This window comes from Kogia breviceps, chromosome 1 (assembly GCF_026419965.1).
Source record: "Kogia breviceps isolate mKogBre1 chromosome 1, mKogBre1 haplotype 1, whole genome shotgun sequence".
Taxonomy (NCBI): domain Eukaryota; kingdom Metazoa; phylum Chordata; class Mammalia; order Artiodactyla; family Physeteridae; genus Kogia; species Kogia breviceps.
In genome coordinates this window covers 127,232,644-127,257,862 of record NC_081310.1, presented here as the reverse complement: position 1 = coordinate 127,257,862, position 25,219 = coordinate 127,232,644, and the positions used below count along the sequence as shown (strand labels likewise).

Here is a 25,219-nt window from a genome sequence, read left to right as displayed (position 1 = left end):
CAACAAATAACACACAGGGAATCCCCATAAGGTTAACAGCTGAACTTTCAGCAGAAACTCTGCAAGCCAGAAGGGAGTGGCAGGACATATTTAAAGTGATGAAGGAGAAAAACGTACAACCAAGATTACTCTACCCAGCAAGGATTTCATTCAGATTTGATGGAGAAATTAAAACCTTTACAGACAAGCAAAAGCTGAGAGAGTTCAGCACCACCAAACCAGTTTTACAACAAACGCTAAAGGAACCTCTCTAGGCAAGAAACACAAGAGAAGGAAAAGACCTACAAGAACAAACCCAAAACAATTAAGAAAATGGTAATAGGAACATACATATCGATAATTACCTTAAATGTAAATGGATTAAATGCTCCCACCAAAAGACACAGACTGGCTGAATGGATACAAAAACAAGGCCCATATATATGCTGTCTACAAGAGACCCACTTCAGACCTAGGGACACATACAGACTGAAAGTGAGGGGATGGAAAAAGATATTCCATGCAAATGGAAATCAGAAGAAAGCTGGAGTAGCAATTCTCATATCAGACAAAATAGACTTTAAAATAAAGAGTATTACAAGAGACAAAGAAGGATACTACATAATGATCAAGGGATCAATCCATGAGAAGATATAACAATTGTAAATATTTATGCACCCAACATAGGAGCACCTCAATACATAAGGCAAATACTAACAGCCATAAAAGGGGAAATCAACAGTAACACAATCATAGTAGGGGACATTAACACCCCACTTTCACCAATGGACAGATCATCCAAAATGAAAATAAACAAGGAAACACAAGCTTTAAATGATACAGTAAACAAAATGGACTTAATTGATATTTATAGGACATTCCATCCAAAAACAACAGAATACACATTTTTCTCAAGTGCTCATGGAACATTCTCCAGGATAGATCATATCTTGGGTCATAAATCTAGCCTTGGTAAATTTAAGAAAATTGAAATCATATCAAGTATCTTTTCCGACCACAATGCTATGAGACTAGATAGCAATTACAGGAAGAGATCTGTAAAAAATACAAACACATGGAGGGTAAACAATACACTACTTCATAACGAAGTGATCACTGAAGAAATCAAAGAGGAAATCAAAAAATACTTAGAAACAAATGACAATGGAGACACGATGACCCAAAACCTATGGGATGCAGCAAAAGCAGTACTAAGCGGGAAGTTTATAGCAATACAATCCTACCTTAAGAAACAGGAAACATCTCGAATAAACAACCTAACCTTGCACCTAAAGCAATTAGAGAAAGAAGAACAAAAAACCCCCAAATTTAGCAGGAGGAAAGAAATCATAAGGATCAGACCAGAAGTAAATGAAAAAGAAATGAAAGAAACAATAGCAAAGATCAATAAAACTAAAAGCTGGTTCTTTGAGAAGATACACAAAATTGATAAACCATTAGCCAGACTCATCAAGAAAAAAAGAGGGAATACTCAAATCAATAGAATTAGAAATAAAAAGGAAGAGTAACAATGGACACTGCAGAAATAAAAAGGATCATGAAAGATTACTACAAGCAACTGTATGCCAATAAAATGGACAACCTGAAATAAATGGACAAATTCTTAGAAATGCACAACCTGTCGAGACTGAACCAGGAAGAAATAGAAAATATGAACAGACCAATCACAAGCACTGAAATTGAAACTGTGATTAAAAATCGTCCAACAAGCATAAGTCCAGGACCAAATGGCTTCACAGGCGAATTCTATCAAACATATAGGGAAGAGCTAACACCTATCCTTCTCAAACTCTTCCAAAAGATAGCAGAGGGAGGAACATTCCCAAACTCATTCTATGAGTCCACCATAACCGTGATACCAAAACCAGACAAAGATGTCACAAATAAAGAAAACCACAGCCAATATCACTGATGAACATAGATGCAAAAATCCTCAACAAAATACTAGCAAACAGAATCCAACAACACATTAAAAGGATCATGCACCATGATCAAGTGGGGATTAGTCCAGGAATGCAAGGATTTTTCAATATACGCAAATCAATCAACGTGATACACCATATCAAAAAACTGAAGGCGAAAAACCATATGATCATCTCAATAGATGCAGAGAAAGCTTTTGACAAAATTCAACACCCATTTATGATAAAAACACTGAAGAAAGTAAGCATAGAGGGAACTTTCCTCAACATAATAAAGGCCATATATGACAAACCCACAGCCAGTATCATCGTCAATGGTAAAAAACTGAAACCATTTCCACTAAGATCAGGAACACGACAAGGTTGTCCACACTCATCACTCTTATTCAACATAGTTTTGGAAGTTCTAGCCACAGCAATCAGAGAAGAAAAAGAAATAAAAGGAATCCAAATCGGAAAAGAAGTAAAGCTGTCACTGTTTGCAAATGACATGATACTATACATAGAGAATCCTAAGGATGCTACCAGAAAACTACTAGAGCTAATCAATGAATTTGGTAAAGTAGCAGAATAGAAAATTGATGCACAGAAATCTTTGGCATTCTTATACACTAATGATGAAAAATCTGAGAGTGAAATTAAGAAAACACTCCCATTTACCATTGCAACAAAAAGAATAAAATATCTAGGAATAAACCTATCTAAGGAGACATAAGACCTGTATGCAGAAAATTATAAGACACTAATGAAAGAAATTAACGATGGTACAAACAGAGGGAGAGCTATACCATGTTCTTGGATTGGAAGAATCAACATTGTGAAAATGACTCTACTACCCAAAGCAATCTACAGATTCAAAGGAATCCCTATCAAACTACCACTGGCATTTTTTACAGAACTAGAACAAAAAATTTCACAATTTGTATGGAAACACAAGAGACCCCGAATAGCCAAAGCAATCTTGAGAACGAAAAACGGAGCTGGAGGAAACAGGCTCCCTGACTTCACACTATACTACAAAGCTACAGTAATCAAGACAGTATGGTACTGGCACAAAAATAGAAATATAGATCAATGGAACAGGATAGAAAGCCCAGAGATAAACCCACACACATATGGTCACCTTATCTTTGATAAAGGAGGCAAGAATATACAGTGGAGAAAAGACAGCCTCTTCAAAAAGTGGTGCTGGGAAAACTGGACAGCTAAATGTAAAAGAATGAAATTAGAACACTCCCTAACACCATACACAAAAATAAATTCAAAATGGGTAAAGACCTAAATGTAAGGGCAGACACTATCAAATTCTTAGAGGAAAACATAGGCAGAACACTCTATGACATAAATCACAGCAAGATCCTTTTTGACCTACCTCCTAGAGAAATGGAAATAAAAAGAAAAATAAACAAATGGGTCCTAAAGAAACTTAAAGCTTTTGCACAGCAAAGGATACCATAAACAAGACCAAAAGACAACCCTCAGAATGGGAGAAAATATTTGCAAATGAAGCAACTGACAAAGGATTAATCTCCAAAATTTATAAGCAACTCATACAGCTCAGTAACAAAAAAACAAAGAACCCAATCCAAAAATGGGCAGAAGACCTAAATAGACATTTCTCCAAAGAAGATATACAGATTGCCAACAAACACATGAAAGAATGCTCAACATCATTAATCATTACAGAAATGCAAATCAAAACTATAATGAGCTATCATCTCACACTGGTCAGAATGGTCATCCTCAAAAAATCTAGAAACAATAAATGCTGGAGAGGGTGTGGAGAAAAGTGAACACTCTTGCACTGTTGGTGGGAATGTAAATTGATACAGCCACTATGGAGAACAGTATGGAAGTTCCTTAAAAAAGTAAAAATAGAAGTATCATATGACCCAGCAATCCCACTACTGGGCATATACCCTGAGAAAACCATAATTCAAAAAGAGTCATGTACCAAAATGTTCATGGCAGCTCTATTTACAATAGCCAGGACATGAAAGCAACCTAAGTGTCCATCAACAGATGAATGGATAAAGAAGATGTGGCTCATATATACAATGGAATATTACTCAGCCATAAAAAGAAATGAAACTGAGTTATTTGTAGTGAGGTGGATGGACCTGGAGTCTGTCATACAGAGTGAAATAAGTCAGAAGGAGAAAAACAAATACCGTATGCTAACACATATATATGGAATTTAAGAAAAAATATGTCATGAATAGACTAGGGGTAGGACGGGAATAAAACACAGACCTACTAGAGCATGGATTTGAGGATATGGGGAGGAGGAAGGGTAAGCTGTGAGGAAGTGAGAGAGTGGCATGGACATATATACACTACCAAACATAGGGTGGATAGCTAGTGGGAAGCAGCCGCATGGCACAGGGAGATCAGCTAGGTGGTTTGTGACCACCTAGAGGGGTGGGATATGGAGGGTGGGAGGGAGGGAGACACAAGAGGGAAGAGATATGGGAACATATGTATATGTATAACTGATTCACTTTGTTATAAAGCAGAAACTAACACACCATTGTAAAGCAATTATACTCCAACAAAGATGTTAAAAAGAAAATAAAAAAGTCTGTGGGAAAAAAAAAAAGAAAATGTGCACAGAATGTAACAGTTCAACACCTTTATTTAGCTCCTAATAGGCTATTTTTTTTTTTTGAAAATCTGTACCAAGAGTCACCTCTGGATATGTGGTCACGGCTTTGAACTTGGTTACACTTCAGAAAGAGATAAAAGGGAATGGCTTGTTGTAACCTATCTCCAAAGCTTTTTACATCTGTAGAAAGGTAGTATTTGTGTAATACCGGGCCCCAACTGCAGCATCCAGTGACCATAAATGAAAAACAGATTTAGAAATACTCTTAAAGATTGCTGGACCAATGTGACATTTTGAAAGATGAAAACAAGGAGAAATAGTAAGCAATTATTACGAGCAGGGTAGTATTACTGGAGTGGTTTTGCAAGAAGGCGGTGGCAAATTTACTTTTTTTTTTTACAATTAAAAACAAGTTTTATTGAAATATAGTTGATTTACAATATTGTGTTAATTTCAGGTGTACAACAAAGTGATTCACTTATTCATATATATATATACACGAATATATATATTCTTTTTTAGATTCTTTTCCCTTATAGGTTATTACAAGATATTGAGTATAGTTCCCTGTGCTACAAAGTAGGTTCTTGCTGATTATCTATTTTACATATAGTAGTGTGTATATTTTAATCCCAAACTCCTAATTTATCCCCCCACCCCAAATTTACTTTTGTTTCTCTTGCATGTCATTATGTCTAAGGATGGCTGAAATCCCAGTATTGTATCTGGCAGTGTGGATGTATTCCCTAGAAGCTGGAGAATAATTTAGGGTTAAAATGTCACTTCTAATTTAGTGTCTACGTTTTACCATATCCTTTATTAACCTTCAGCCAAGCAATAGGATACTCATCAACACCTAGGGCATTTTATACATGTGATGTCCACGGAGAAACAGTAACCCAAAACTCAACCATTCTCCCTCCAGCTCAACTGACACATTTCCTAATCTGTTCAACATCAAGAGTACTGGTGTTGGCCTGGTGAGAGTGTCACATAGGTCATGCTGTGATGTACAGTTTCATCCTATGAGGCAGAAATCATCCTGGGTGTTTTGCAGTCTTCTGCCAACTCAATTCAGCCAAGAAACAATAGGACCCCGCTGGAGATGGAGGGCATGAAAATGTTAAAGTGATTTTTTTTCGTGTGCTTTGAGAGTGAGTAGATAAAGATAATAAAAAAGAAATGGAAAAGGGTAAAGGACAGAGACTCCAAATTCAGATGAGCTGCTGTGTGCTGCCAATGGAAACTGAAATGGAAGCCAACCCCATTAAGTGTCTTACAAGCTTAGACGAAGGACGTCTACCAGAGTTGCTGTCAGTTGGATGTGTCTGAGTACAGCTCAGTTCTCAAACTGTGAATCTAGCTCAGTGAGATCCAGCAACACATTCTGCCCACCAATTTTCTGTGGTTTGTTCCTGTGTTGATGGAGAGTACTGAATTCACGGTGACAGTGAGAGTTTGAACTCTTTTCTGAGAATTCCACCAAAGGCGCCCCATCTGGTAGTCATTTCTTAAGTAATTTTGTTGATCATTGTTCCCTAGGGCCTAGTACAGTGCCTGGTACACAGCATGAGTTCTATAAATATCTGTCCAAGTGTTGACCTCCTCCTTTTCCTTCCCCTGCCCTTTCAAGCCCATCAGTTACAATGTTCTGTTATTTCTCTACATAGAACTCAACTCCTGCACGATGCTCTCCATTTTCACACCTGCTTCCCCAGTCCAGACTCTCCTGTCCTTTATTTCCAGACTGTATGATGGTACCTAACTAGTTTTATTACCCCTAATCTTTCTTCCTGTTGATCATTCCAGGCATAATGTCAGATGGAACTTTTTGAAACACCACCTTTTACACCTTTGCTTAAAAAAACTTTGAGTGGCTCCCCACAGCCTGCAGATAAGAAGACCCCAATTCCTTTACTTTTGGACCAGCCCCAACTTATTGCTTTAGACCTTAAATCTCTTTCTTTCCCTGCACATACTCCTTGTTCTAGCCATTGTCTACTGATTATAAAATAGATAACCCCCCAGTCATCCTGTTTGCAGTGACCACTCATCCTCTGTGCCTGTATATGGCTTGCTGTTCATTCAGGTCCACCCAGGCTTTGGCTCCCACCTCCCATGATCACTCCATCCTCGGAACTCCCATCACTTCTACTAGGACGTTGGGCCATTTAGTAGGCATTTGCCTTATCTTACAGTGACACTGTCCTGTTTCTCCAGTTCAACTGGAGGGCTCTTGAGGGCAGAGACGGTTTCTCATCCATCTCAGTGTCCCCGTTTGTGAGACACTATCTTTCATACAGTTGCTGCTCAATAAATTGCTGTATGATGCTCAAGAAGCCCGAGCTTCAAACTCAGCTGTGCTCTCTTTTCAATCACCTTTTGAAAAGCCTTTTTTTGCAGAAGAGACAGCAATAAAAGGTTTTGGAAACCCTACCTTTTTTTTTCTATCAGATTTTTATGTATGAATTAGGAAATGAGGTTGTTTGTCAGATATCCAATGTAATAGTTATATACGCAACTGAAGCCTCCTCAAAGAAAAATGGAACTAGGATGGAGTCTTCTGCACTTTTCTATCCTTAAGCAGGCATGAAAAACTCAGCTAAGCACAAGTCTTCTATCACTTACAGCCACTGAAAGGACGATGTCACAGTGGTCAAGAGTCTACAGTGAACCCACTTTGGAACTATCTATATCACTGGGTGCTTTATAATTAAATGGTTGCTACTTTTTGCCAAGTTTGAGACACAGTCCTTCACCTTGACTGCCCGTCATGAAATTTCCAACGGGGAGGAATGAAGCTCTCATTCCCTAGAGAGGCTGTTTCAACTTTGTTTTTTCAGGACAAGACTGAGTACAGGAGACAGGGGTCACACAGGGACAGCTGGAGGCAGAGCCAGAAGGACAACCTGTGAATTTGGATTCTAAGTTCTCTGCTTTGCCCTCAAATCCATTTTGGCCCTTTTGACAGCCATGCTTCTTTAGTAGAATCAACATATGATTATTTTTAAAAGTAAGTTCTCTAATATCAGTATGAAGTTTAACCCTTTTTCTCCTCTTTGACACAAATCTCTGTACATCAATATCAGGTCTTGTTAGATTTTTCTGTGTGTATGTGTTGGGGTAGGGCGTATGGAAACATGAGCCAAATGCAAATTTCCTATTCTCAGAAAATGATAAAATTAGTGATTTTTGATAACTCAGAATATTTTTTTTGAATTTTATTTTATTTGTTTTTTATACAGCAGGTTCTTATTTGTTATCCATTTTATACACATCAGTGTATACATGTCAATCCCAATCTCCCAATTCATCCCACCACCACCACCCCCACTGCTGCTTTCCCCGCTTTGAGCCCATATGTTTGTTCTCTACATCTGTGTCTCTATTTCTGCCTTGCAAACTGGTTCATCTGTACCATTTTTCTAGATTCCACATATATGCGTTAATATACGATACTTGTTTTTCTCTTTCTGACTTACTTCACTCTGTATGACAGTCTCTAGGTCCATCCACATCTCTACAAATGACCCAACTGCGTTCCTTTTTATGGCTGAGTCATATTCCATTGTATATAGGTATCACATCTTCTTTATTCATTCATCTGTCAATGGGCATTTGGGTTGCTTCCATGACCTGGCTATTGTAAACAGTGCTGCAATGAACACTGGGGTGTATGTGTCTTTTTGAATTATGGTTTTCTTTGGGTATATGCCCAATAGTGGGATTGCTGGGTCATATAGTAATTCTATCTTTAGTTTTATAAGGAACCTCCATACTGTTCTCCATAGTGGCTGTATCACTTTACATTCTCACCAACAGTGCAAGAGGGTTCCCTTTTCTCCACACCCTCTCCAGTATTTGTTGTTTGTAGATTTTCTGATGATGCCCATTCTAACTGGTGTGAGGTGACACATCATTGTAGTTTTGATTTGCATTTGTCTAATAATTAGTGATGTTGAGCTTTTCATGAGCCTCTTGGTCATCTGTATGTCTTCTTTGGAGAAATGTCTATTTAGGTCTTCTGCCCATTTTGTGACTGGGTTGTTTGTTTTTTGTAATATTGAGCTGCATGAGCTATTTACATATTTTGGAGATTAATCCTTTGTCCATTGATTCGTTTGCAAATATTTTCTCCCAATCTGAGGGTTGTCTTTTCGTGTTGTTTATGGTTTCCTTTGCTGTGCAAAAGCTTTTAAGCTTCATTAGGTCCCATTTGTTTATTTTTGTTTTTATTTCCATTACTCTAGGAGGTGGATCAATAAATATCTTGCTGTGATATATGTCAAAGAGTGTTCTTCCTATGTTTTCCTCTAAGAGTTTTATACTGTCCTGTCTTACATTAGGTCTCAAAACCATTTTGAGTTTATTTTTGTGTATGGTGTTAGGGAGTGTTCCTTTAAATGTAGCTGTCAGTTTACCCAGCACCACTTATTGAAGAAACTGTCTTTTCTCCATTGTATATCCTGTGTCCTTTGTCATAGATTAGTTGACCACAGGTGCGTGGGTTTATCTCTGGGCTTTCTATCTTGTTCCATTGATCTATATTTCTATTTTCGTGCAAGTACCATATTGTCTTGATTACTGTAGCTTTGTAGTATAGTCTGAAGTTAGGGAGTCTGATTCCTCCAGCTCCATTTTTTTCCCTCAAGACTGCTTTGGCTATTTGGGGTCTTTAGTATCTCTGTACAAATTTTAAGATGTTTTGTTCTAGCTCTGTAAAAAATGCCATTGGTAATTTGATACGGATTGCATTGAATCTGTAGATTGCTTTGGGTAGTATAGTCACTTTCATAATATTGATTCTTCCAATCCAAGAACATGGTATGTCTCTCCATCTGCTTGTGTCATCTTTGATTTCTTTCATCAGTGTCTTTTAGTTTTCTGAGTACAGCTCTTTGACGTCCTTAGGTCGGTTTATTCCTAGGTATTTTATTCTTTTTGTTGCAATGGTGAATGGGATTGTTTCCTTAATTTCTATTTCTGATCTTTTGTTGTTAGTGTCTAGGAATGCAAGAGATTTCTGTATATTAAGTTGTACCCTGCAACTTTACCAAATTCATTGATTAGCTCTAGTAGTTTCCTGTGGCATCTTTAGGATTCTTTATGTATAGTATCATGTCATCTTCAAACAGTGACATTTTTACTTCTTTTCCAATTTGTATTCCTTTTTTTTTTTTTTTTTTTTTCGGTACGCAGGCCTCTCACTGTTGTGGCCTCTCCTGTTGCAGAGCACAGGCTCCAGACGCACAGGCTCAGCAGCCATGGCTCACAGGCCTAGCTGCTCTGTGGCACGTGGGATCTTCTCGGACCAGGGCACGAACCCGTGTACCCTGCATCGGCAGGCAGATTCTCAACCACTGCGCCACCAGGGAAGCCCTGTATTCCTTTTATTTCTTTTTCTTCTCTGATTACTGTGACTGGGACTTCCAAAACTATGTTGAATAATAGTGGTGAGAGTGGATATCCTTGTCTTGTTCCTGATCTGAGAGGAAATGTTTTCAGCTTTTCACCATTGAGAATGATGTTTGCTGTGGGTATGTTGTATATGGCCTTTATTATGTAGAGGTAGGTTCCCTCTATAACCACTTTCTGGAGAGTTTTTATCATAAATGGGTGTTGAATTTTGTCAAAAGCTTTTTCTGCATCTATTGATATGATCATATGGTTTTTATTCTTCAATTTGTTAATATGGTGTATCACATTGATTGATTTGCATATATTGAAGAATCCTTGCATCCCTGGTATAAATCCCACTTGATTATGGTGTATGATCCTTTTAATGTGCTGTTGGATTCTGCTGTCTAAGTATTCTGTTGAGGGTTTTTGCATCTATATTAATCAGTGATATTGGTCTGTAATTTTCTTTTTTTGTAGTATCTTTATCTGGTTTTGGTATCAGGGTGATGGTGGCCTTGTAGAATGAGTTTGAGAGTGTTCCTTCCTCTGCAGTTTTTTAGAAGAGTTCAAGAAAGATGGACGTTAGCTCTTCTATAAATGTTTGATAGAATTCACCTGTGAAGCCATCTGGTCCTGGACTTATGCTTGTTGGAAGATTTTTAAACACAGTTTCAATTTCATTACTTGTGATTGGTCTGTTCATATTTTCTATTTCTTCCTGGTGCAGTCTTGGGAGGTTATACCTCTCTAAGAATTTGTCTGTTTCTTCCAGGTTGTCCATTTTATTGGCATAGAGTTGCTTGTAGTAGTCTCTTAGGATGCTTTGTATTTCTGCAGTGTCTGTTGTAACTTCTCCTTTTTCATTTCTAATTTTATTGATTTGAGTCCTCTCCCTCTTTTTCTTGATGAGTCTGGCTAAAGGTTTATCAATTTTCTTTATCTTCTCAAAGAACCAGCTTTTAGTTTTATTGATCTTTGCTATTGTTTTGTTTCTATTTCATTTATTTCTGCTCTTATCTTTATGATTTCTTTCCTTCTGCTAACTTTGGGTTTTGTTTATCCTTCTTTCTCTCTTTCCTTTAGGTGTAAGGTTAGGTTGTGTATTTGAGATTTTTCTTGTTTCTTGGATAACTCAGAATATTTTAATAAAAAATTTTAGCATACCAAATGGATTGAGTGATGCCATTCAAGTTACTAACCAGTTAGGTGTTGTATTTTAAGCTATAAAATGTTGAACTCTAGGCAGGAAAAGACTAAGGAGTTTCTAACTTTCGATGTTTTTTTTTTTTGTGTGTGTGTGTGGTATGTGGGCCTCTCACTGCTGTGGCCTCTCCCGTTGTGGAGCACAGGCTCCAGACGCGCAGGCTCAGCGGCCATGGCTCATAGGCCCAGCCGCTCCGCGGCATGTGGGATCTTCCCAGACCGGGGCACGAACCCGTGTCCCCTGCATCAGCAGGTGGACTCCCAACCACTGTGCCACCAGGGAAGCCCTCGATGGTTTTTAATTTGGATACTTTCCTTAATTTTTACTGATGTTTGAAAGATGTTCTTTTGTACCTCTATTATAGACATAGTTATTGCTTCTTCTGGTGCACATTTTTCAGGATTCTAAGCTAGGTGCTTTTGGAAGTTGTAGGAATCCTTAAAGGCAATGGCTTTCAACTTAGTCTGTGCACCAGAATCACCTGTGGAGCTTTTAAAAGTGCAGATGCTTGGTAGAGTTCAGATGTATGGTTGCCAAGGGGGAGTGGGTGGGGGGAGAGAAGGATTGGGAGTTTGGGAATAGCAGATGCAAACTATTACATACAGAATGGATAAACAACAAGGTCCTACCATCTTGCACAGGGACCTATATTCAATAGCCTGTGATAAACCATAATGGAAAAGAATATGAAAAAGAATGTGTATGTATATATATATGTATAACTGAATCACTTTGCTGTACAGCAGAAATAACACAAGATTGTAAATCAACTATACTTCAATAAAATAAATTTTAAAAAATGCAGATGCCTGGGCTAGATACCAGACCCAGAGCATCAGAATTTTCTGAGATAGGCCCAGGGAAGTGTGTTTTCAGAAAGTTCTTGAGGAGATTTTAATCCACATCTCTCACCGGGAACCACTAATTTAAGGTCACTCAGAGGCCTTTTCTTTAGTAAGCAAGAGTTTTGGATTGAAAGACCCCTTAAAAGGCCATTTGCTCAACCACCTAACAAGATGCTTGAGTTGCTGCAATCACATCCCATAGAGTCTATTGAATACTTTTTGATGTCCATCATATAATGGATGGAATTAACAGCACTTTAAATATAATTTCTTCCTTTTTTTTCTTTGCCATTTTCTTGAAATAATATTTTTTTTCAAGAGAAAAAAAATATTATTCCCTTTCTTGTACTTGGCTAATTTTGCCTTCTTCCTGCCTTGGGAATTACTGCTGATAATCAGCAAGGCTGTTTTGGTCTCACAGCTTCAGATTATTTATTGCCCTATCATGCCAAAGTATTTTATTTGGCCTTGCCAGCCTTGTTGGCATACAGCTCTGGGAATATTGTCAGATAAGGCAACTGCTGCCAGGAAAAGGAGCATAAACAGTTGTTACAAACTCAGAGTCTATTTGATTTTTGTGTTTTAATTTCTTAGTTCAGGCATGGTAGATTATTTTTTAAAAAAATTATTGTCTTGTGGATCTGGTGAAAACAACTGGAACAGACAACCTGATACTGAGACTAAATTAAACCTGCAATGGATTGTCAATTTGCCCTTCATAGTATAGACCCAAAGTGGGAAATCTTGTGGCTACAGACTGTAATTCCCTGTGGCAACAAATGAAAATGCAGTCTTAATTTTTCCATTTCAATCACCCTGTTGATACTAGTTACCTCTCATTCTGTCTTTTGGTTTTTGCTCTTGCTGTTCCAGTTGTCATTAAAGGAAATTCCAGGCGATTAAAAAAACATACAAAATCCAAACACATCAAGGGTTTTTCCATCTTCATGTTTTATATGACCATCTATAAAATAACATGGACATTTTTGGACAAAAAAAATCAATGCTGAAGCTGAGTCAAAACGAGAAGTACTGAGTGACCTCTATTATATGGTTAGTCATTCAAAAGAAAAACACGTTGCATTCTATGCCATTTAAATTAGCTTAAAGCAAGCAGCCTATGTCCTCATTCAAGGAATCTTACAAATGTAATTCGTTATTTCAGAAAGTAGATAAAAAATTAAAGACATTTCTATCCAAATGCATTATGATCATTTTAATTTAAAATTAAAAGCATACTGGAATTCCATGTACTATATTTCAGCTCCATTTATATGACAAAGGCACAAAAAGTGGAGTGGTGCTCTCATAATTCTTTTCTTACCACATCCTTTTAGTACTCCTATTAAAAGTCCTCTTAAACAATAATTCACTGTGATACAAAAAAATAAAATTATTAATAAAAGAAAGGCCACTAAATAAAATTGCTGATGCCCTCCGGAGAAAATACCTGGTCTCTTGTGTGGGGTTAGGTTAGGAAGGTGGGGATGCGCCTCTTGCCTCCCAGCCAGCAGATGATACCCCCCCCCCCCCAACCACAACATGTCAGTACCACAAGTTCCTGGAGCTCCGCTTGGGTAGAGCAGCAGCTTCCTCATCTGATTAGTTTCAGGAAAGTTTTAGCTAAGTGTCACTCTTCTCAACCTCCTTTCCTTCTCTCCCTCACTCCCTCCCTTTGTTCTTCCTTCCACACACCCCCCACCGCAGTTGGCTGAATGCTACCAAGGAGACTGAGTTAAAAATCATTACTGTGAGTCCCTCCTGAGGGCAAGAATTACAATCTGTCCTTCAGTGACAGAGAGCATGTAATTAATCCAGGTTTCTGGAAAGCAAGTCAATTTTGTCAAAGATCTGGAAAAAGAACAGGTGAGATGTGGTGCAAATCTACTCTTTTTTTTTTTTTTTTGTGGTACGCAGGCCACTCACTGTTGTGGCCTCTCCCGTTGCGGGGCACAGGCTCCGGACGCACAGGCTCAGTGGCCGTGGCTCCCGGGCCCAGCCGCTCCTCGGCATGTGGGATTTTCCCGGACCGGGGCACGAACCCGCGTCCCCTGCATCGGCAGGCGGACTCTCAACCAGTGCACCACCAGGGAAGCCCGCAAATCTACTCTTTATCATGTCTTTTTTCCTCCCCAACTTTACTGACATATAAAGGACAATTAAAAATTGTATATATTTAAGGTTTACAAAGACTGGCAGGCAAGGGGAAATGGGGAGATATTGGTCAGGAGGTATGAAGTTTGTCTTTTTTTCCTTAGTTAAAAAAACTAGCCTGGTGTTTTTCACCAGGCTAGTCTGTGGACAAGACAGTCATCATATAGACGATAAAGCAGGGATTTGAGACTTAGACCCAGCTACTGGAGAATTATTTCTGTAAGTTAATCACAGCCCACTTCCAACAATATATGTATTTTTATTAAACTTTAAAAATTAAAGTGTAACATACAAGATGGCCCTCCACACCATGACTCCCTCCCTCTTTTTAAAGTAACTACTATTCTGACTGCTAACATCATAGAGTAGTTTTATCTCTTGTTTAACTTTAAGTGAATGAGATAATATAATATGTACTTTTTGGAGGATGGCTTCTGTTTCTCAAATTATGTTTGTGAGCAATAGTTCTAGCTGGGTGGCAACTGGAGTTCTCATCTTTTTGAGAAGACAAACATTCCTCCTGGAAGAGTACTAGTAGATCTACTGCCTACACACGAATTAATTACTCTTATAGTATTTTCTTTTATAGCTAGAGGAGCAGGATGAAGGTAGTGATTGCCCAGGGGCACGAAGGCAACGACGAAAAGTGTAGGAGGAAAACTATAGCAAGGGCAGATTGATCTAAAGGCTAATTTTGCTTAGATAATAGTATTTGTAGGGTAAGACTTGGTATCAAATATCTTTAGTAATTTTAAATCAACCTAATCTCCAGTACTTTGGCCATATCAACAGTAAAATATGGTAATAATAGGTCCTCCTTTCTTCCTTCCCTGTATTAGATAATTTCTGTGTTAAGTGTGTATTAAATGTACTCTGGGCTTTTTAGCAGAGAATTGCTAGATGGATTATTTCATTTAAATATACAATGCATACACTATTAAATCTACTACAACCGAGACAGGCATGATGACTATTTCCATAAGAACCCACTTCATTAACCAAGAACAGATTGTAACCCATTACAAAGTGTTTCAAATGCAATAAGACTACCCAGAAACCCTTGGGCTCTCAGCTTTGCATAATATGCAAGAAGTAGTTTTACAGACTCTGAAGGAAACAAGTACTCAGCAAGCAGTGACAGATGTGGGATGCAATCAGGCTTTCAGTGTGTGGCACAGGAAGGCACAATTCACCTCCGTCTAAATGCTATGCCCTTCGAAGAAAGGCCCAAGTGGCCAGGGGTTTCTCTACAGAGACAAGACCGAGACATCAAGATTTGCAAAGGAAAAACAGATATCTGAGACCAAACTCATATCTTCCCTGAAACAGGTCAGATCCTGGTAACAGCAAAAAATGGGAAGAGGGAATAGCTGGAGAGAGGGGAGGATAAAGAGGGAGATTAGCTAGAACCAATCCATGGCAAAATAATTAGAAAAGGCTTTTCAACAGAAAAAGAATGGATATGGAGTAGGGCAGGCAACTGGGGAGAGGAGAATCAGGGTCCAGGAAATCTGATTCTGGAACCATGAGATCCTATTCAAAATGCCTTATTTCATCTCTTCTCAGTATTTTCACTTGTGAAATGGAGAAAATACGCTTTCATTACTTGTAAATGATGTATTTGTCTCTGTCCATTTGTCTTCCTGCCTGTCTATATCAGTATTTATATGTCCAAATTAGTAGTAGGACTTACCCACTATCAATTTTACTGATTGATTTAATGCAGGAATCCAAACTGTTCTCAAATAAATAAGCAGTTCAATTCACTGAATCTGAATTTCACCAATCCACCTATTTCTGAACTGAGAACATGCCCTCATGGAGATCTCATTATTCTTCAGTTTGCTTTGCTCTCCTGCTTTTGCTACAAGGGAAGAGAACCTTTTTGGTGCTAGGAACATGGCAGGTGGGCATCTGCCAACTCCACAGGCCCATAGTTTATGAAGCACATTTGCTGATGGAAAATTCAATCTCCAAAAATGTCTTTCTAGTCAGTGAGGATTATTTATAGCTTCTGACACAGAAGGTTTCAAGTATAGAGTGAACATCACTATTAACACTAACTCAAATGAACTTTAAAGGAAGGAGGACTATAAAATCCTCATAGGATGCCCTTAAAAGATGTGGTCTTAGAGGACTTGACAATGGGAAAGGAAAGATTAAGGGAGAAATGTGAATGAGTTGCTAAGGCATACAATGGGACTTGGGGCTTGGCTTTCTTTTTTCATGTCATCAATGGCCCTCTTTTCTGATTGCAGGGTCTTCCCCCTCCAATTGTTTTTTTTTTTTTTTGCAAAAGGAGTGATGGTCCAACACCTCTGTAGCAATACAGCCTCTTCAGCTCAGAGCCTATGGGTACCCAGACTCCTACTTCATGGAGATAAACTAATTTCTTACTCACTTTTACGTCCCAACCTCTTTAGACGTCACCTGCCCCATCCAGCTATCTGGGAGCCCACAAGAAAACTCTTCATTAGTTGGGCTAGTTTGCCCACATCTCATGAATATATTTTGCATAGTTTTTGCTTATTCCATGTCCCCACCTGTAACACTCTCTCAATGAATCCCACCCTGATAAATCCTTCAAGACCCACATCTAGCCACATTTTCTTCCTGAAGTTTTCTCTGAATATCTAAACCTCAAGAGTTTCCTTTTCTCCTCTGAATAATAGTTAGGGCTATTTCATATAACTTAGTGCTAGTTAACCATATTGTATTATCTCTTAGTTTGTAATATGTTAGTTTCTCCAGATTATTTAAGTTAGGGACCAATTTGAGTTAGGGACCTATTGGTTAGAGACCAAGCTATTTGAGTTAGGGGCCTAGTTTACCCAGAATGGCAGATGGGGCTACTTTTTCTAGTTTGTCTACCCAGAGAGGTTCTTTCTGCTAATTCACACAAAGACACAGTACAGACCACTTCAGCCTTTTCTTTCTCTTGTAATCAATTTCAGACATGTGCAGACCAACCCAGCTGCCATGGAGAGAAACCATAGTTAGTCCCTGAGGAGAAATATAATCTTTCTAGATCCTCTAAGTAACACCATTCATCAGATGTTTTCCTTCAAGACACCATTTTTTTTTAATATGCAGAAAGTTGACATAGCCTTCCAGCTGAAACAGAACAAAAGACATTCTACAAAGGCAACAGAAAAAGCCCCAAACTCAAATTCTGAGGTAGATTGTTCAACAATTGTTAAAGGTCCTAGAAATACAATCAGAGATACAGTTTGAGAAAAGGAAGAAAGGCGAAGTGAGCTGACTGAAGAAGTTGCAGATAATGCAAAGGGGAAAGTCAGCAAGTGGGAGGCAATGATTGCTTCCCAGACAAACCATACCAAGTCTAGCACTGAGGCAGAAGAGTAAAGACCTGATAGGGCAAACAAATAAATTGTATACCTTGGGGCACACCGACTTCCTCTCTTTGCCTAAGAGGAGTTACTGTCTCTGTCCTCTAATAAGTCATGTGTAGTGCAGGACCACCTGAGAGGAGGTGGCAAAAAGTAGTCCCAGCCCACCATTTAGTATTAGCCTTGCGATCTGGGGCGAGCCACTCGATCTAGTTCTTAACTGCAAAATAGAGATAAAACCACCTCTCACATTCATTTATTCATCATTTTCTTTATTTGAGGACCACCATGGGCCAAGCACAAAGGCGCACATGGTGAGAAAAACAGATATGGTTTTTGCCCTTATGAAGTGTCCAGATAATCTCCCAGTTGTTAGTTACAGAGACGAAATGTGCCTTTGAACTGTAAAGCACTGTAATGACGGAAGGTCTTCTTCACTATCAGTGACTTCCACTCTCAATCTAGCTATGTGACCCAAGGCAAGTTGTAACTTTTCTGGACTTTCCTTTCCTATCTGTGAAATAAGAAAATTTCCTTTCCTAAAATTTAAGTATTCCAATGCAAATGAAGAAGTTAAGATTTTTAGGTACTTTTGAATCATGTCTTTCTAAAAGATCATTACGAAATAGTTCAGAAATACAAAAGGATAAGAATAATGTAACGACCCCATGTATACCAATTACCTGACTTAGATAAAACATTACAAAGAGCTCTACTGGTGGGATGCCTTCCTTTTCCCCAGAAGAGATAACTGTGATGAGTTTGGTATTTATTATTCTGAATTATGGCCTTTCCAGGCAACCTGGTGTATAAGTAAGAATGGTTCACCAGTGAAGAACTCTTCCAATAAATGTACTTCCAAGGAAGAGTACCTATTAGGTGTTCCCAGTTCCTGATAAATGTGAGGTCATGACAGTGTACATCACAGAAACTTCAAGTACCAGCCTGTTCTCTCACTGCCACCCTTGCTTGCTGTCCACCCAGTAGACAGAATTAGAAAAACCATGCGGCAGGCACCACCTACTGCCTTTAGAAAGAGCAAAGTTTTATATTTACCTTGAGAGCCTTCTGTGCAGATTCACTGGATCCAATTGCAATTAGGTTAGGCCCAGCCATGCTGCAGAAACTCTTCAAGTGCAAAGCTTCGGCCACTGGGACTGTGGAGACTGCATAGTCCTATGCATATAATAGAAACAAGTAGTTTGTCATTTCAGAATAATTCTAAAACACATTCAAATCTGCTCAAAACATTCTTGCTCTTCTGAAGGCTGCCAGTGTCCCTGAACATCTGGAAGGAAAACTGGGACCCACAAGTTTGGGTATTGCCAGTTAAATGAAGATCGCTTCTAAAAAGAAAGTGCAAAGCCTTCCTGACGTGTGACTGTGTCAACAGCTTCACTGGTTGACCTATGTAGTGGGCTACTCTGGAAGGATGAATATTCTATGTAAACAAGAGCCTCACATCGTCATGGGGAACAGAGCTTTTTGGGGATTACATCCCTTCCTAAGCAGTCTGGTGAGCCAATCTGCTAATGATCAATAGAGTAAAGGGATCTTGGGAGGATGTATGTGCAATGCCTAGCAGAGTTTCCAGCACACAGTAGGCACCCAAGTACAGGTGATCTTTGATTCCAATCTGAAAAATCCACATTTCATGTTAGAGGAAATTGGGACTCCAGATTTTTTTTTTTTAAGTCATCGATTGTGCCAGAAACATCTGCCAGGTGGTTGTATGAGTATACACTGGGAGAAAACAGATGTCCATGATAACTTTGTCTGTTGCTGCTGTGGGAGTCTGATGAAGTCTATTTATTAAGTTCTAACTTCTAAAACTTCTAGCAAGCATACAAATATTAGGAATTATTTTGCAAAGCCTGTGACATATAAATACCATTATTCATGACATATTGATTCAATGGGTCTATGAATGTTTATTAGGTAGTTACTCTGTGCCAGGCATAAATTATCCTTTACCTACCTTGAAAGTATCAGCCAGGATTTCAGCACCTCGTTGATTTGTCCTTTTGGAAAGGCCCACAAAAAACTCTCTGCCTATAATAAATGTCATGGAACACAGTCAGTGGGTGGCACCACAGAGATGGCATACTATTTCTCTATCTATAAATAAAGACCTTAAAGCATCACACAGTTCTTTCCTATCGTAGAGGGCAGCTCCACTTGTACTCTGACCCCTGCTTTCTTTACACAAATCTGGTTTCAAATTATTGCCTTTAAAAATAAACTTTTTCAAATTCATAGAGGCAGAAAGTAGAATGGTGGTTGCCAGGGGCTGATGCAGGGGAGGGGGGAGGGGGGAAATGGCGAGTCAGTGTTTAATGGGTATGACGTTTCATTTCGGGAAGGCAGAAAAGTGCTGGAGATGGATGGTGGTGATAGTTGTACAACGTGAATGTAGTTAATAACCCTGAACTGTACATTTAAAAGTGGTTAAATGGTAAATTTTATGTTATGTATATTTTATCACAGTAAGAGAATAAAGTTTTAATTTAGGAAACCATAGAATTAAACACATTAATAACCTGTAATGAGAAATTAAGCAATAGCAATGACAAGTTAGCAGAGCTTCCTTTTTTTCCCTCAAAGAACAATACTAGACAGTCTTGATCAGCTCAATACCTTTTTCTATAGTTGATGTAAGGGCTGAAGAAACCATCTGGGTAAAGTGAGTTTAGTGCTGACTGGTCTTCAGGTCTGAGCTCTAACAGCTGTTTTTAAAACAATACACCCATTTATTTCAAATCAACCATCAAAGGCTGATGTAGATAGTGCCTATCTACAAAGCATTAAAGTTTAGAAGAATGAAACATTCTACTTATTTGGCTTTTCTGAAATTCTACAATTTTTCTTCTCAGAAGGCAAAACATTAAGTAAAAATGGTCTCCTAGCTATAGGCAAAAAACCAATTATAGTCGATAGAGTTAGGCAATACATAAATGTAGGAATTCTTACCCTCCCTTAATTCTTTGGAAAATAATTCGACATGAAATGTGGAAAAAAATTCCAAGAGAAATCAGTATATATTTTGCCTCAGAACAAGTACAAGAAGTGTAGCCATGTAGAAAGAATTGCTTGATAGACTTTATAGCTATTACAACTTTTATCTTCGTGGTGTCCTTATAAAAGGGGTAAAAGACATAGGTCAAATGATGTTATGATAAATTCCATTGGCTTATGCTGTTGGCAGACACAGGAATTGTTGACGGCATGTTGATAGTGTTTTTGGTAATGGTATAATTGTGTTGTCCCTTAAGAAAACTCACTACATACAAATCAAAACTTAAGTAAGAGAAAGATCCTTTACTTAACAAAAGTATTACTCACTTTACTAAAAAAGTTAGTTGAAATAAAAAAAAATCAAATTTCCTTAATTCTCTTAAGATAAATATAGATTTATAAATTAGATTTACATTTTTAAGAAAAACATTAATGCATTAAGCAAATTTAAATGCATTTACAGTGGGCCTTACACATTATTTCCATTTTAAAAGACTAAGATGAGACAGGAACGTACAAAGAAACGCAAACTGCTTATCTCTTTAAAAAGTTAAGTTTAAGTTGGACTTCTGTTTCTAGCAGTATGGTGGGCTATATCCCTTAAATGGCCTTCCTGATAAAAACAACTGAAGTACTGGAATCAAAGTATTAAAAAGGCTTTTTTTGGGTGTTATGTCTCTTATGTCATTTTCTTCTATACCAATTCACCCTCTGTTTTTTTCTTTTCTTCCTTACCTCATTCTTTCATAGGAGATATCAGGTCATTTGACCTACTGACTTTCCTACAGCCTGGATTTGGTTGATTGCTTCCTTGTGTACCATCTAACATTAAATTGTTCCTTTATCCTTTGTATTTTTTGGCAAACTGATAGTCTATATAGATGCTTCTTTAGATTCTTGTTCAATTTTTTTTTTTTTTTTTGGATAGGACTACTTCAGAGGTGGGGCTGTACTTCTACTGCATCACATCCTGAGGCACATGACTGACTGTCACACTTTCAGTGATGCTAGAATGATCAGTGTGTTCAGGTGGTATCAGCCAGATTCCTCCATTATAAAGTCTCCCACTCATTTTTTAAAAATTGTTTTTTCATTCCTTTATCTTTTTTTTTTTTTCCCCACCATGTGGCATGTGGGATCTTAGTTCCCCGACCAGGGATTGAACCCATGTCCTCTGCATTGGGAGTGTGGACTCTTAACCACTGGACTGCCAGGGAAGTCCCTCATATAAAAGTTTTAACATCCTTTGATGATCATTGCACAGGTCCGTTGTTTTATTTTACTGGCTAGAATTCTAAAAATAAAAACTTTTCTCAATCAAGTATTTGGTCTACTTGAAATAGAATTCACAAAGAAAAGATAGGCTAAATGCTTGAGTCTTTCCTTTATATATCAATTATCACAATAATGAGTTGGTATCCCAGCAACTTATAATAATGACCAATATGTGTTTTTAAAAAAACATCATTATCCACTAATAAGCCAAAGAATAAATCATAATTTAAATCAGAAAATATTTGGAATTAATGATAACAAAAATATTCATATCAAAACACAAAGGATTCAGCTAAAGCTGTACTTGAAAAGCTTTATAGCCTTAAATGCTTACATTAAAAAGAAGAAATGTTCAAAATTAAAGAGACAAAATTCCACCTTGAAATTCAAGGAAAAATGAACAATAAAAACAAAGGCAATCAAAGGAAGGAAATACAGGTAGAAACAGGAAAAGAAAAGGAAACATATAAGAGAGAGGGTTCAATAAAGCCCAAAGTTGGTTCTTTGAAAAGATTAATAAAATTGACAGATCTCTGGCAAGAAATACAAGGCACAAATAAACATTATGAACAAAAAGGGGACACAAGCTGTAGTTGTCGTGAAACTTAAAACAGATATTAAGAAAATATCAATGACTTTATAGCCAACATTTTAAAAACTTAGATAAAATAAATAAAGTCTCAGAAAACAAAACTCACCAAAACTGGCTCAGAAAAACCTCAACAGTCATATAATCGTTACAGAAACAGAACTGGTTTAAAATCTCCCCACAAAGAAAGCACCAGGGGCTTCCCTGGTGGCGCAGTGGTTGAGAGTCCGCCAGCCGATGCGGGGGACGCGGGTTCGTGCCCCGGTCTGGGAGGATCCCACATGCGGCGGACCGGCTGGGCCTGTGAGCCGTGGCCGCTGGGCCTGCGCGTCCGGAGCCTGTGCTCCGCAATGGGAGAGGCCACAGCAGTGAGAGGCCCGCGTACCACAAAAAAAAAAAAAAAAAAAAAAAAAAAAAAAAGAAAGCACCAGGTCCACAGGGCCTGTTTATAGGTAAGTTCTACCAAAGTTCAAGGAATGCACAATAAAAGTTGTACTGATTTTAGAGAATAGAAACATAGGAAATATTCCCTAATACATTTTATATGACGTTAACATAACTTCAACCAAAGCCAGACAAGGATAACAAAAAAGAAAAATTATAGGCCACAGAAACAAAATCTTAAACAATTATCTAATTGTTTAGATAATTAAACAATTAAATACAAACTAAATACAACACTAATAAAAAGAGAATATATCTTGATCAAGTTTTATTTCATCCCAGGGATGTAAACTTTGACCATTGATATCAGAAAATCAATTAATGTAAGTAACCACATCAATAGATTAAAGAAAAAAAATCACATTATCATTGAATCAAAATAAGAGTTCATCACCTGAAATTCCATTTCTAGCTGTTTACTTTACAGAAACTCTTATACACATCCCCAAGAGACACACACAGGACTGTACATAGCAGCATTGAAGATAGTAGACAAAAACTGAAAAGCACTCAAAACATACATCAACAGTAAAATGAATAAATACATCGTTCGGTATTCTTACCATGGAATTCCACACAGCAGTGAAAATGAATGAACTCCAGCTACATGGATCAAGTTAGATCAATGGCAGAAAAATCACACAAGAGTTCATATAGTGTCACCCTAATTATAGAAGCCATAAGAAAAGCAAAACTAAACAACATATAATTTTAGGAATGCATATATTGAGGTAAAACTCAAAGAAAGACAAGACAGTGATTAGCACAAAATTCAGGCTACCTCAAGCTGGGAGGAGAGAAAGTTTGGGAGTGGGGCTTCCATGGTCCTGGCAATATTCTATTTCTTAAGCCAGGTGTTAGGTACTCAGGTGATTCTTTTTATTATTGGTCTTTAAACTGTACATAAACATTTTATAACTCTTTTTTTAATATGCTCTATATTTCACAAAAATAAATAAATTGGAAGTAGAGGTAAGTTGATGTTGTCTATTTAAGAGAAATAGGACTGAAACGACTTCTACCAGTAGCTGCTTGCTTGACTGACAGATTTCCCAGCAGAACTGGAGTTGGAAGCCTCTTTCCTTCCGTCCATTTCCTGATCAATTATTAATGAAGCTCTGAGTTACAGAAGGAAGAAGACACAGAGTGTATGGGAAGAGCTCCAGATTTTGGTTCTTACTCAACTGCGTAATCTAAAAATTGAGTGGTGATGTTTGTACAATGCTGTGAATGTAATTAATGCCACTCAAGTTGTACACTGAAAAATGGTTAAAATGGCAAATTTTATGTTATATACATTTTACTACAATTTTAATAAAGGGAAAAAATCCAGAAGTAGGAAATAGAAGGTAGGACCACACATTAGGTATGAATGAGAAGCCAAGCAGATAAAGACCTTAAATATCACAACACTATCTCAGTCTTCAACAAAATACTTTAAAGGTATTAAGTATTGAATAATACCAAAACAAAGCTTACAGATAGTGTCCAAGGCAAACCTCAATACTTAGTACTTAATTAGAAGTTATGGGAAAAACATTAGGCTTGAGATGCTGTGGAAAGACCTTTGATCAATGGAAGAGGTTCCTAAGCTTTGCCGAAACAATGAGAAGATTTTAGGGAATCTTGTTCAGCTCAGCTGTTGAGATAACTAAATGGCTGTGAATACAGCTTCTTTTAAATCATTCTTCAAATAGCATCAGTACCTGCTCACAGCAAGTTATTTATTATAAAGCTATGTTCTGGTAAAAAAGAATTTTATTGTAAGGAAGTGTGAGTAACACATCTAGTTTTTCACAAAAGCCTATTTTCTAAGAGAAACAGACTGTTGTTCTGTGCTACTAAAAAGAATGAAAAGTGCCATCAACGGGAGACACAAAGAATATTCTAAGCAGAACTTACTAGGCAGATTCAAAGAATGCCTGAGTCGGCTTGGACACAACTGGAGCTGAGAATGCAGCGTAGGTCTCTCTGACCCCTTGTTCTGTGTACTTATGGCTCAGTGGGTGTGCACATCAAACCCCAGAGGCAGGCCCATTGCCTGTGACAGTGGTGGCACAGGTGTGCAGGGCACAACTCTAGGGGAGGCTTTCCACAAACCTATGATAAAAATGGCGCCCCCTGGGGCTCGGTGACACAGTCCCCACCCACAAGTATGTGACACCAAGCAAGGAACTATGCAAATGTCCCAGGATAAAGACTCCTCCTTCCAGGAACATTAATTTTTTCAAAATGTAAGTTATACAAAACATTATTTTTATATTAAAATGAAGATGGCTATATTTTGTCTATATACATGGAATTCGATACAAAATTCACATCAGCTAAAATATTGAACTTCCAAGAAGCTCCATGCTTTCAGTGGGCCACATGGGTCTACATTCCCAAATCTCTGGGGACCAGCCTCTGCTGTTAG

The 25,219-nt window shown here is 37.9% G+C and overlaps 1 protein-coding gene across 5 annotated transcripts in view; it reads right to left on the bottom strand.

The window, feature by feature from the left end:
* The window catches only part of DDAH1 (dimethylarginine dimethylaminohydrolase 1), a 273,752-nt gene that overhangs the window by 21,843 nt on the left and 226,690 nt on the right, over positions 1-25,219 (bottom strand). For all 5 annotated transcript variants that reach the window (XM_067043351.1, XM_067043361.1, XM_067043367.1 and 2 more), the window contains 2 exons: positions 19,459-19,532; positions 18,537-18,656 (listed from right to left, as the gene is read on the bottom strand). In XM_067043351.1, coding sequence (XP_066899452.1) covers positions 18,537-18,656; positions 19,459-19,532 — 194 coding nt within the window. The remainder of the gene's footprint in view (positions 1-18,536; positions 18,657-19,458; positions 19,533-25,219) is intronic.